Here is a 13,561-nt window from a genome sequence, read left to right as displayed (position 1 = left end):
TCCCAAAGTGCTGGGATTGCAGGTGTGGAGCCACCATGCCAGGCCTGTTTGAAAAGTTTTGCAATAAAATGTTGAAAAATCAATGGATGGGCCGAGCACGGTAGCTCATGCCTGTAATCCCAGCACTTTGGGAGGCCGAGGTGGGTGGATCACGAGGTCAGGAGATCAAGACCATCCTGGCTAACACAGTGAAACCCTGTCTCTGCTAAAAATACAAGAAATTAGCCAGGCATGGTGGCACACGCCCATAGTCCCAGCTACTGGGGAGGCTGATGCAGGAGAATCTCTTAAACCTGGGAGGCGGAAGTTGCAGTGAGCCGAGATTGTGCCATTACACTCCAGTCTGGGTGACACAGCGAGACTCCGTCTCAAAAAAAAAAAAAAAAAAAAAGAATGAATGAACAAGGAGATACCGCTACATTCTTGTTAGAATGGCTACAATCTAAAACCTGACAATGTCAGTTGCTGGCAAGGGTGTGGAGCAGCAGAGACTTGCATTTACTGTGGGTAGGGATGCAGAATGGTACAGCCATTTCGGAAGATGGTTTGGTTGCTTCTTCCAAAAGTAAACATAGACTTACTCTATGATCCAGCAGTTGTGTTCCCGGGTGTTGACCCAACTGATTTGAAAATGTATGACCACACAAAAACATGTGCATGTTTATAGCAATTTTATAATCTCCAAAACTAGAAGCAATGAGATGCCCTTTAATAGATGAATGGGGTCGGGCGCGGTAGCTCATGCCTGGAATCCCAGCACTTTGGGAGGCCAAGGCAAGTGGATCACCTGAGGCCAGGAGTTCGAGACCAGCCTGACCAACATGGTGAAACCCCTTCTCTACTAACAATACAAGAATTAGCCGGCCATGATGGTGGGTGCTTATAATCCCAGCTACTGGGGAGGCTGAGGCAGGAGAATCCCTTGAACCCAGGAGGCAGAGGTTGCAGTGAGCCGAGATTGCGCCACTGTACTCCAGCCTTGCTGACAAAGTGAGATGCTGTCTCAAAAAAAAAAAAAAAAAAAAAAAAGGTGAATGGATAAACAAACTGACATATCCATACAATAGAATATTATTGGGCAATGAAAGGAAATCACCTATCTAGCCATGAAAAGACATCGATAAATCTTAAATGCGTATTGCTAAATGAAAGAAGTCAGTCTGAACAAGTCACGTACTGTATGATTCCAATTCTATGACATTCTAGAAAAGGGAAAACTATACAGAAGTTGAAGAGACCATTGATTACTGGGGCCTGGGGTAGAGGGAGTAGGACTGAATAGGTGAGGCATAGGGGCATGAAACTCTTCTGTATAAGGAAACTTCTTATTTTTGTGTGTGTGTTTTTTTGAGACAGAGTCTCACTGTCGCCCAGGCAGGAGTGCAGTGGCACAATCTCAGCTCACTGCAACTTCTGCCACGCAGGTTCAAGCGATTCTCCTGCCTCCGCCTCCCCAGTAGCTGGAACTACAAGTGCACGCCACCATGCCTAGCTAGTTTTTGTATTTTTAATAGAGATGGGGTTTCACCATGTTGGCCAGACTGTTCTCGAACTCCTGAACTCGTGGTCCACCTGCCTTGGCCTCCCAAAGTGCTGGGATTACAGGCGTGAGCCACTGCGCCTGGCCAACTTTTTGTGTGTTTTTTTTGATTCAGGGTCTTGCTCTGTTGCCCAGACTGGAGTGCGGTGGTGTGATCGTGGCTCACTGCCGCGTCCAACTCCTGGGCTCATGCAATCCTCCTTCCTTGGCTTCCCAAAGTGGATTACAGGCGTGAGCCACGGTGCCCGGCTGAGTAAACTTTAATGTATGCAAATTTAAAAAAATTAATCTTGGAGGTCAGCGGATCCCAGGATGGAATGCAGAATGCAACCAAAGAAACTAGCTATATTACAAATGTATGCAACAACCTCACTGTAGGGGCTGGGGGAATAAGGTGCTGACCTAGAAATAAGGGAGTCTGTAAGACTAAATGCAAAAGGAACTGCACATAAGCACCGCACTGGAGTTGAAAACGTGGTGTCCCACAGGAGTATGGGTTAACAGTTCCAAAACCACTGCACATGTAGCTGGAACTGAACAATGAAGTAAACAGAGGATGGATGATGGGGGTCACTGTTGGAATGAAAAGTTACAGATAAGCAAGTGGGGTGGCTAGAATGATCCATGTGGTAATGGACTGGAGTTGGAAGCATCAGGATGAACTCATGTGCGGCTTAACAGAGATTCAGTTGCTTATGTACAGGAACATTTATAAATGTCTGTATACACAGAATAGAATGCACACACACGGCCGGGCGCGGTGGCTCAAGCCTGTAATCCCAGCACTTTGGGAGGCCGAGATGGGCGGATCACGAGGTCAGGAGATTGAAACCATCCTGGCTAACACGGTGAAACCCCGTCTCTATTAAGAAATACAAAAAACTAGCCGGGCGAGGTGGCGGGCGCCTGTAGTCCCAGCTACTCGGGAGGCTGAGGCCGGAGAATGGCGTGAACCCGGGAGGCGGAGCTTGCAGCGAGCTGAGATCCAGCCACTGCACTCCAGCCTGGGCGACAGAGTGAGACTCCGTCTCAAAAAAAAAAAAAAAAAAAAAAAAGAATGCACACACACACATATCTCCTCATGTTATCAGCAGAGAAGACCTGGAAACAATTGTCCCTCCCTGCCCCACACCCACTAGCAACAAGCACCCAGTGTAGTGTCCAGATCTTGGTTTCTTTTCCTTTTCTTTTCTTTTCTTTTCTTTTTTTTCTTTTTTTTTTGAGATGCAGTCTCTCTCTGTCACCCAGGCTGGAGTGCAGTGGTGGGATTTTAGCTTACTGCAACCTCCATCTCCCGGGTTCAAGCCATTCTCCTGCTCTGGGGCGGGGCATGGTGCCTCCTGAGTAGCTGGGATTACAGGCACCTGCCACCACGCCCGGCTGACTTTTTGCATTTTTTAGTAGAGGCAGGGTTTCACCGTGTTGGTCAGGCTGGTCTTGAACTCCTGACCTCAAATGATTTGCCTGCCTTGGCCTCCCAGAGTCCTGGGATTACAGGTGTGAGCCACTGTGACCGGCCCCTGCCCCCATTTTTTTTTTTTAAAGAGTGACAGGGCTTCGCTCTGTTGCCCAGGATGCAGTGTAGTGGACTGGGCACTATCCTAGTTCACTGAAGCCTTGAACACCCAGGGACAAGTGATCTTCCTGTTTCAGCCTTCCAAGTAGCTGGAACTACAGGCGCACACTACTACACCTGGCTAATTTTTAAAATTTCTTTGTAGAGATGGGGTCTCACTATGTTGCCCAGGCTGGTCTTGAACTCCTGGGCTCAAGTGATCCTCCCACCTTGGTGTCTCAAAGTATAGGAATTACAGGCATTAGGCACAATGCCCCACCCCAGATCTTGGTGTCTAATACCATTCTCCACTAAAATGAACCAGGGCTCCTTGGAGAAATGACTGATTCTGGGACGGGGCAGGAAATATACCAAATAATCCTGTAGCAGCTTGTAGTGCCAAAACGTAAAAAGTGCTAAAAACAAACATACACAATGATGGGGACACAAAGCCAATTGAAAGACTTCCTATGGATCGATCGATCGATCTATCTATCTATCTATCTATCTATCTATCTATCTATCTATCTATCATCAATCATCTACCGAGATCTCCTATTGTTCTGTTTCTCTGGAGAACCCTGACTAATATATAGGGGACTCCGGGTATGTGGTATTGGGAAACCGTCTGTGCTATCTTCACAGTCATTCTGTAAGCCTACAGCTCTTTTGTTTGTTTGTTGTTTGTTTGTTTATTTATTTATTTATTTTGAGATGAATCTCACTCTGTTGCCCAGGCTGGAATTCAGTGACACAATCTTGGCTCACTGAAACCTCTGTCTCTCAAGTTCAAGCAATTCTCCTGCCTCAGTCTCCTGAGTAGCTGGGATTACAGGCGCCTGTCATTACGCCTGGCTAATTTTTGTATTTTTGGTAGAGTCAGGGTTTCACCATGCTGGCCAGCTGATCTCAAACTCCTGACCTCAGGTGGTTCACCCGCCTCAGCCTCCCAAAGTGCTGAGATTACAGGCATGAGCCGCTGTACCTGGCCTAAATCAGAAGATCTTATAGCTTGCGGCTGCTCTGACTGGCAAGAGTCAGAGGAGTTGGGCAGCAGGTGCCCCCTGTAGCAGGGGCAGGGGTTCTGGACTCGCCGTAGTTTCAACCCTTCCCACTGTTCCTTCCCCAGCCCACTGCAGCCTCAATCTCACAGGCTTAAGGGATCCCCTGCTCCAGCTGCTGTCTGTTGGGAGGTGTGTGTGAGATATGGGGGAGCTGGGAGCACTTCTTTTGCCAGCAGACACATTGCCCTGATTCAGACACTACACAGCCACTCCCAGTTCTCCAGCCACAGAGCCTGCCAGGCTGAGGCCTGGGGAGGTGGTGGGAGGCTGACCCTGAGTGGGGTTCTGATTTCCCTCTTCCTCATGGCCATCACTACCCCTCAGCCCCTGCAGCAGGGACAGACATCTTCTCAGGCAGCAATACCATCTGTACCAGCCATGAGGGTGGTGGAAGGAAGGGTGGGAGTGTGGACCCTGGCTCCCAGAGAAGCCACTGAGCCTGGGGCAACTTATCCTTATCCCCAGTTCTGCCAGATTGGCAGAGGTGATTACCTAATTGAGGATTAAGGATTAATTGAGATCTGCCAGGAGAGTGGTGCTGAGGCCCCTGCAGCCAGCTCTAGCACCTCGGCATCCAGTCTCCAGAATGCACAGGGTGCATCTCCAGGCCGCCTGCCTGCTTTGCCCCAGGGCCATCTTGTTGGCAGGTGCCATGTGAGGACCAGGCACAGGCGCTGGGAGCTCTCACCCCTTCGTGACGAGGAAGGACCGGGCTTGTTTGCTCCCACCAGGCAGGAGCTGCAGATGAGGCCTGTGCCATAGCTAGAAGAGGCCGAGATCTGGCCTGGGCCTGTCCTGACCCTGAGGCGCCCTCCATAGTTGGCACTGTGGTTTCAGAGTCCCCGGGCCTGGGTGCAAGTCCCACCGCCCTTCATCCTGACTGTGTGCGGCTTGATGCCAGTCCTGTGTCCTCCTGGAGCCTCTGTGCAGGCAGAGGCCCTGGATTAACCTGGGGGTAATGGAAAGTCATGGCCAGGTCCTGAACAGGGGTGTGACAAAACGCAAGTGGCATTTTAGGAAGAATAACCTGGCAGTGTGTGGGGATAGAGGGCAGTGAGGCCACGTGGTCTCTAGCAGATCACTTAGACTTGGTGCTATTGTTTATGTTATTTTTAGTTAAAAAAGTGTTTTTTAGAGACATGGTTTTGTTCTGTTGCCCAGGCTGGAGTGCAGTGGTGCAATCATATAGTTCACTGCAGCCTCGACCTCCTGGGTTCGCGTGATCCTCCCACCTCAGCCTCCCAAGTAGCTGGGACTACAGGCATGCACCACCACACCTGGCTAATTTTTGCTTTATTTTTGTAGAGATGGGGTCTCGCTCTGTTGCCCAGGCTGGTTTCAAATTCCTGGCCTCAAAGTGCTGGAGTTGCATTCATGAGCCACTTCACACGGCCCTCGTGCTATGGCCTTGATGTTTGTGTCCCTCCAAAATGCATGTTGAAACTCAATCCCCAATGGAACAACAGTAAGGGGTGGGGCCTTCAGAAGATGATTGGACCACAAGGGCTCTGCCCTTATGGATGGGATTAGTGCCTTATAAAAGGGCTGGGGGTGGCGGTGGGGTGGGGGGAGTAGCCAGGCCCTCATGCCCTTCCTGCCTTTCTGCTACGTGAGGCATCCTCTGGAGGAAGCAGCTCAAGGCACCATCTTGGAAGCAGAGGCCTGGCCCTCTGCAGACACCCAACTGCCCGCACCTTGACCCTGGGCTTCCCAGCCTCCATAACTGTGAGCAATAAATTCACGCTGTTTATAAAATACCAGTCTAAGGTATGTTATTATGGCAGCAGGAACAGACGAGGGCACTCAGCCCGTCAATTTCTTCAATCTGGAAAATGGGGCCCTGAAGACTGGGGTATGCTATCGGTGTCCGGGGTCCTCCAGGGGGAAGATACTGAGATGGAGTTAGGGAGGAAGGTAAAGGGGGAGGAAGCAGGACTGGGCAGGCAAGCCTCTGATTCCACACTGATCTGTCTGCCTTGGCTGCCCCAAAGGGGAGCTCGGAGCAAAGACTGCCCATTAGAGGAGCCTTGAATTAGGGAGAAATGTCCAGGTCCTGGTTCCCCACGCTGTGCTCAGTTAGTGGCTGGGGGCTCCCTGGAGGAGTGAGGTGTCAGCCCAAAAGCTGAGGTGTCTCCTGAAGGGGCCAGTGGCTGAGCCCTTCTGCTAACTCACCCACTCTATCCTCTAAGTTGAACTGCACGTTCTTGAGGGGAGCTCTGAGCAGTGTGCCTCCAAGGCTACTGCAGGAAAAGTGACATCAAGCTTGGGAAAAGTCTTTCTGCGGTACTTTCTCCACGCTCAAATGTCATCATGGAGCTAGCAGGAGCTGTTCTCAGGATACACGGCAGAAAATGTGGAGGCCAACACACGCCTGAGCTCGGGACAAGAAGGCTCTGTTTACTGGCTAGGGATGTTTCCTGACGCTTGCTCTGGGCCGGGTCCAGGATCCAGAGAGGAAGAAGAGAGGGTCCCCATCTTCCTGAAGCTCACAATGGAAGGGATTTATGATCCAAGAGGACAGTCCCGGTCCTTGATTTCGGGGGCCAAATACTGGAGCCTCCAGGATGAGCAAGTGAGAGGCAAAAGCCATCTCCCCAGGCTGGGAGATATTTTACTGTCAGAGAGACAGAGACGAGGCCAGGCAGCTTTATTGGAGAAGTGGTGGTGGGGGTGAGGGCAGGCAAGGGCGCTGCACACAGGCGGGATGGGGAGGAGAGCGGTGTCCCTGCTGGAGGCGATGGGCTTCAAAGAACATGCTGGTGGGCAGAGGCTGTGGTCCTTGAGTCCTGTCTGCTGCCTCCAGCTTCTGTACAGGCTCACCGAGACATCATTCGCACAAACTCTGCCAGGACGAAGCCAGGGTTTTGGGTCTGTTCTCTGGACTGCACTAGGAGTGAGGACCATCTGCAGGCCTTGGGGCAGGTGGGAGTGTGGTTGAGGGGAGGGTCTTCAAGGGCATCCTCTGGATCTGATAGGGAATAGGTCTCAGGGCCAGGAAGACGGGGCTTTGTCTTATGGGGGAAAAAACAAACCCTTGTAATGGAACTTGTTTTCCTTTTTGCTTTGACAGGTAGGAAGCTCAGGAGCAACTCTGGGGCCTACTTATGGGAATGCATTTCCACATAGTAATTTTCCTTGGCTTCTATTATTATTTAATCATTTTTCCCCTTTATGGAAATGCAGCATAGAGGAAGAGCTGGGTTCTGGATCAGGCTGCCCAGATTCAAATCTTGGCTCCATCTACCTGCTTTTGCTTAGTGCCTAGGCTTTCCTGAGAATGGACTTTCTTCTCCTGCCTATGGGGATAACAATTCCTTCCTCTCGGGTTCTGCATGATGATTAACTAGGAGAGGACATTGGGGTGCGTGGCACAGGGTCTAGTGCACAGTGGTGATGCTTGCTGTGCGGTTTCTTATCTGCTAGGAGCCTTCCAGGGCTGTGTTGCTACGTGCGGCAGGGGGTACCTTCGAAGTCGACCAGGCCGTCCCCATTGAGGTCCACGTCCTGGAGGATCTCCTCCACCTCCCGCTGGCTGAGGCGCTCCCCCAGCAGGGCCTTGAGGGCCGCCCGGAGCTCGCCCACGCTGATGCGGCCGTCCCCGTTGGTGTCGAACTGTGGCGGCGTTGGTCGTGGCGTCTGGTCACTGACAGTCATTCACACGCGCAGCCCCTCACTCACGGCAGACACGCAGCCCCGCCCGCCCTCAGCCCCAGTGGCCGCACCTCCCGGAAGGCGTCCCGCAGCTCCCGGACGCCGATCATGTCTGCAGTCTCTGCCAGCAGCTTGGGGCCCATCAGCTCCACGAAATCTTCAAAGTCCACCTTCCCGCCACCTGGAGGTCCCGTCCATTACAGACCCAGGGCACCAGAGACCCCTGCCCCGCCCCTGGCTCTCCCTCCTCTGCCCTCTGCCTTTCCTTCGTGAATGGATCCTTTCCTCCCTCTGCATCTGAAGCCTGGGTCATCTATATTTCCCAATGGGAATCGCCCTCCAAACAAGGCACAGATTTGGCCAAAGGTGAAAGGAAAACCACACTCAAAACTTCTTGGGCGGGGCGCGGTGGCTCACGCCTGTAATGCCAGCACTTTGGGAGGCTGAGGCGGGCGAATCACCTGAGGTCAGGAGTTCCAGACCAGCCTGACCAACATGGTGAAACCCCGTCTCTACTAAAAATACAAAAATTAGCCGGGCGTGGTGGCGGGTGCCTGTAATCCCACCTACTCGGGAGGCTGAGGCAGGAGAATTGCTTGAACCCAGGAGGTGGAGGTTGCAGTGAGCTGAGATAGCGCCATTGTCACTCCTAAGTGACAGAGCAAGACCCCATCTCAAAAACAAAAACAAAAACAAAAACAAGAAACCTAAAACAACAACAACAACAACAACAACAACAAAACCCCCCAAAAAACTTCTTGGAACTTTCCTTAATTTTCCTGAAGAGTTCGGTTGGGTTCAAGTCCTGGCTCCAAGGAACTTGCTGTGTGACCTTAGACAAGTCCCTTAACCATTCAGTTGCCTCATTTGCAGAATAGGAATCACAGTCCATGCTGTGCCCACCTCCTAGAGGCGGGTGAGATTCTCCAGGGGCAGAGAGCTTGCCTTGAGAATGACCAAGGTCATGGGCTCTGGGGACAGCCTGTGCAGTCACCTCTGTATCTGGGTTTGGCTTCCTGGGCCCAGCCAGGGCATCTGGAGGACTGGGGATGGGGACAGGCTCGAGGCACATACTGATTTGTTGTGAGATCTCGATGAGCTCCATCTCGGTGGGCATGTAGCCCAGGGTCCGCATGCAGGCACCCAGCTCCCGGCAGCCGATGTAGCCGTCCCGGTCTCTGTCAAACTCCTGGAAGGCGACCTGCAGCTCTGCCAGGCAGGGTGGGGTCAGTCCTTCCCCCATATCCCCCTGATCCTGGCCTGGACCCACCTACCCTTCCCCCTTGGTCTAACCATCCCTCCTTCTGAACGTCAGATTCTCTTTGCTGCCTCAGGGCCTTTGAACATGCTGTTCCTGTTATTTGTTCTTTCAGCAAGTATTTGAAGAGTATCTACTATGTGCCAAGCTCTGCTCTAGGCACTGGGGATACAGCAGTGAAATTTTTCAAAAAGAAAGAAAGAAAGTGGGGGAAACAAATCACGACCACTTGGAGATGTGGTCTTTTGTCACCTACTAAAGGAAGACATCCCTTTACATGTGGCCTCCCCAGCCCGTTTTTTCCTTTCCTGGAAAGCACGTTCACAATTTATACTTGTAGCCGACTAACTGACGTTGATCTCCAGAGGGCACAGGCCAAATCTGCCTAGCCGGCCATGTTTCCCAGTGCTTAGCCAGGGCCAGGCACACAGTGGGCACCCAGGAAGTGTCAGCTGAATGAGCAAATATAAAAGGGGCCCTGTCACCTGCCTGGTGAGTGAGACCAAGAAATGACAGCTGGGTGGGGGTCTGTCATCCCCTCCCTGCTCAGGCTTGTCCCCATTTCCCTGAACCAGTGCCCTGTAGCCTTCTTGCCCCTACCTCCTCCTGGAAACACTGAGGCCCCCACCCGATGCCCCCCCAACCCTATGTCCCCACCCTATGCCCCCCCACGCCCACCTCCCCTCCAGGGAACCAGTTCCTTCTCCAACCCTTTACCTTCAATCTCCTCGGGCCGCAGCTCCCGGTCCTGAAGGGCACAGAGGGGTTAGGAATTCCCCGCTCCTCCTGATGGCTGTGCCCTTCCTTCTTGCTTCTCAGGGCTCCCCACCCAGCCCCACACTGCAACACGCACACGAAGGGCCTGTGTCTGTCTGACTGCTCAGCCCTGGTTCCCACCTAGTTCTGCTCACTGGCCTGGGCGACCAGGTGCCCCCTTCCCTGCTTCTGGCCTAGGTCACTCCTCGGGCCGTCCCCACCTACTCCGTCACCCTCTTCTGGGGCAGGGTGCTCCCTTTGCTGGTGGTGGATCTGGGGTTTGGGCAGAACCTCAGACTTGGTCCCGCCAGCCTCAATGTCACTGTTGATTTCTTCCGTTTCTGGGGTCATTGCGCTCTCCTCTCTCTGCACCCCCACCCCAGATCTGTGTGCCTTTGCTCTGATGTCCCCACTCAATCCTCTTCCCCCCAGCTCCAGGAGAGGCAAAGCAAGGGGCAAGGGCAGGTGGGCTGGCAGGTGAGGGGCAAGGGCAGGCAGGCTGGCGGGACAGGGGTAAGGGCAGGCAGGCTGGCAGGTGGGTGGCCGTACATACGAGTTGGGTGGCAGCAATGCTGGGCCGCAGGAAGATGCAGGCAGGCCCCACCAGGCTGTTGAGCACTGAGTAGCCCTGGATGCCTGGCCTGGGGGCCCCCTGCTCCTTGGGGCTGGAGCTGGGGCTGGGGCAGGAGCCCCTTGGTGGGGAGCCGAGCCACTGCCAGGGGTCCTGCAGCAGAGCCGGCCATGAGCTGGGGCAGTGGCCACCAAGCTCTGGGCCTGATGGCCCTCCCCACTCCTCTCACCAGCTGCTCCTGCCTTTGGAGCCCAGCACGGGACAGTAGGGAAGGGGCTGGGGGGTAGAGAGAGGACCCTCACCCGTGAGCACTTTAGGCGGAAAGGGTCCGTCCTCTAACTGTTCTATTGGGCAAACTGAGGACCAGAAAAGGCAAGAGACTTGGCCAAGGCCACTGAGAGAGCCAGCGGCAGAAAGGGACCTTGTGCCCAGCTCTGTCTCCTAGATGGAGGCTGGCTAGCAGAGAGTGGGGACCTGCAGCCAGGGTGGGGCAGCTGGATGGGCAGCTGGGGGATCTGGTGAGCCTGGCAGGGAAGACCCAGCGGTCTGTGGGAGCCAAGATCAGGGTGGCCAGAGGCTGTGACTTCCAGGAAAAAAAACCTCCACCTGGGGCAGTGGGCAGCCCCCAACCCCGCCCGGCCCTCACAGGGCTCTGCCCATCCCATCTGACCCTCAAGGTCCATTCCGGCCTCCTGGCCTGGGCTCTCCCCTGACCCTCCTACCTTAGGGCCCCGGCGCCGGGGCCTCTTGGCACAGTTCCCCATGGGCCCTGAACCATGCCAGGCCTGGAACCCCGGGGGTGGCCCAGGCTGGGCCTCAGCGGATGCTGCTGCCCGCGGACTCCTGCCAGCCCCCAGCTGCTCCCGGTGAGAGCCTGGGAGTACTGCCGGGGATTTTCCCGGGGTTTTGTGGGGAAGATCGGGGGCGGGTGGGCAGGCGGGGGACCTGGGCCCGGGGCTTGGGTCCTAATCCGGGATTATCTTTGAACGTCTCCGCTGCTGAGGGGGGCCACTTGGGCCCAAGGCCCCCTGGAGAGCACAGACGCCCCAGACTGCGTCCTGAGGGTCTTCCAGACACCCCTTCTCCAGCACCCTCCCCCAAGCCCTGCCTCTAATCTCTCCCAATCAGGGGAGGTTTAATGTCTTCAGAAGCAGGGCTGGGTCCCAGGAGGAGGAAGGCAGGCGCACAGTGTGCCAGGGTGGGCCGTGCCCTCCGAATGGCACAGATGCCGGTGAGTATGGACACGCAGGCCCTCCCACACTGCCTCTCAGAAAGAGGAAGCCACTTGGCCCAGCCCAGGAAGCTCCCGCCTCTCTCTGCCAGGACCCCAGCTGGGCCCTGGGCTCCTCACCTTGGGGGGGGCCCACTTGCTTGCCCTTGGCACCCCCTGCCTGGACTGGTGCCCCGCCCTTGGATGAGGAGCAGAAGGGAACCGCCTCGGTGTGTGGGCAGTGGCAGGGCTCGGCGAGGGCGGAGATTGGGAAGGGAAGCCACCCCAGCCCTGACGACCTGAGAGACTCCCCCACTGGCCTCGGCCTCCAGGTCCCCTCCCTGGACTGAGTCCCGGGTCTGTCCTCTGGGGTCCCCGGTTGGGGTGTGGGGTCCCTGCTGTTCGCTCCTGGTCCCCTCACACCCCTGCCCGCATTACCTGCCCGTAGGCTGCCTGCACCTGGGCCTCGAGCTCCCGGAGGAGCGCTCGTCGCTGGGTGGCTGGTGGGCTGCCAGGGGCCCGGCTGGTTCCTGGAGTGCCCTCAGAGGGGTTGGGGTCTCCCGTTGGGAGGCTGCCCTCTGCTGGGTCCTGGGGCTGGGCCATGGAGATGAGGGCTTGGTACTTCCTCCTGGCTGAGGGACGCTGCTCCCCTCCGGCCTCCCCAGTCCTGTGGGAGAGTGGCCTTGTGGGCAGCTGCAGGTGTGGCCCAGGTCCCTGCTGCTCTTCTTTCTGTCCCTTCCTCCATAAACTGGGAGAACCCCATGTCCCCAGAGTCTCCCAGAGTCTCATATCCTCCCTAGCTCCCCGTGGCCCCTCGTGCCGCCCTGTCAGCCTGGTGAACCCCTCATGCTGGTCACAGACTGTGCCCGGGGCTCCACCTGATCACCCTTGTGGCCCCGGTGGCCGGCCCTCCCGCTTGCCTATGGCTTCCTCCCCGCAGCCTTCTGCCTCCATCTCTGGCTCACGGGTCCCCTGCTGCCCCACACACCCTCCTTGCTCACTTTCCATCTCACCCCTGCCCCTCTCTGCCCCCTGTGCCTCTGTGCCTGTTTTGCCTGCAGCCCAGTCTCCATCCCCTCTGACCCGCCACCATCTCTCTCAGTCTGGGTCCAGTGGTGTCTCTGCCGTCTCTGACCCACTCAGCCCATCTCTCTAATGGCTCCTTCCCTCTGTTGCTGCAAGCCCTTTCTTGCATTGGTCCGTCTTTCTGTCTGTCCTTCCTTGTTCTTCCTATTCTCCCCACCATCCCGCTCCCAGGAGAGCTCCCGAATTCTGGAAAGGCCTTCCCCACCTCCCCAGCCCAGAGCCCCAGGGTCCCTCTGTGCTGCCCACCTCCCTGCCTCCCTCCCTCCTCCCCAGTGTCCCTCTGTGCTAGCCCCTCTTTTCTCCCCAGGGTCTCCCTGCACTGCCAACCCTCCTCCCTCCTTCCCAGGGTCCCTCTGTACTGCACCCTGCCTCCCTCCCTCCTCCCCAGGGTCCCTCTGCATTGCCCACCTCCCTGCGTCCTGCCAGGACCTCCACCTGGTCCTGCTGACCTTCAACCTCTTGCTTCTCAAGGAAAACGGGTGGAGGTGAGCCGGGCAGCCCCTGCTGGCCTCTTAGGCTTCCTTGCCATGCCCCCAGCCCACTCCCCACCCAACTGCCCACTCTTCAACTCCCAGAATGAGGTCATCATCCTGCCCCAGTTCCATTCCAGGTCCCTCATGATTTATTCACCTGCCCCCCACACTGGCCTTTGTCCAAGGGAACCAGATCCCACTAGGTGCTGCCACCTGAGCTGGTGGCTCTGGCCTCTCTCGGCCACACACGGCCATCCATTCATGTATTCCCTCAGCAAACAGCTGATGCTGGCTGGGCCAGCTGCTGGGGCTATGTGACAGACCCCATCTGTGTAGAGAAGCCCACTCTCAGGCATGTCTAACCAGGAAAAGAGCCACCAGACATTCTCCAAGTGCT

At 55.5% G+C, this 13,561-nt stretch overlaps 2 protein-coding genes across 32 annotated transcripts in view; one reads left to right on the top strand and one right to left on the bottom strand.

Annotated features, from left to right (window-relative positions):
• The window catches only part of LOC126935360 (glutathione S-transferase P), a 175,241-nt gene that overhangs the window by 97,007 nt on the left and 64,673 nt on the right, over positions 1–13,561 (top strand). Inside the window, exon 1 of one of the 30 annotated variants that reach the window (XM_050756678.1) lies at positions 9,277–9,280. The exons of 27 other annotated variants lie outside the window; for them this stretch is intronic. The gene's annotated coding sequence lies outside the window, so the exon portion shown is untranslated. Of the gene's footprint in view, positions 1–9,276; positions 9,281–10,675; positions 10,680–11,348; positions 11,353–13,561 lie in introns of those variants that run through there. 2 more of the 30 variants (XM_050756684.1, XM_050756687.1) reach the window with 2 other exon arrangements.
• On the bottom strand, positions 6,784–11,448 carry CABP2 (calcium binding protein 2). Of its 2 annotated transcripts, none has more exons than XM_050756808.1 (7): positions 11,118–11,448; positions 10,374–10,548; positions 9,786–9,816; positions 8,885–9,019; positions 7,882–7,991; positions 7,624–7,771; positions 6,784–7,001 (listed from the first exon to the last, which is right to left on the bottom strand). In XM_050756808.1, the coding sequence occupies exons 1-7, from the start codon at positions 11,171–11,173 to the stop codon at positions 6,976–6,978; spliced, it is 681 nt and encodes a 226-aa protein (XP_050612765.1). In that variant the 5' UTR covers positions 11,174–11,448; the 3' UTR covers positions 6,784–6,975. The 2 variants fall into 2 exon arrangements, with proteins under 2 accessions (XP_050612765.1, XP_050612766.1); XM_050756809.1 differs by having other exon boundaries at positions 10,378–10,548; positions 11,118–11,280.

This window comes from Macaca thibetana, chromosome 14, assembly GCF_024542745.1.
Source record: "Macaca thibetana thibetana isolate TM-01 chromosome 14, ASM2454274v1, whole genome shotgun sequence".
Taxonomy (NCBI): Eukaryota; Metazoa; Chordata; class Mammalia; order Primates; family Cercopithecidae; genus Macaca; species Macaca thibetana.
Note: the sequence above shows the minus strand (reverse complement) of the source record. Positions and strands in the feature narration are given on the sequence as shown.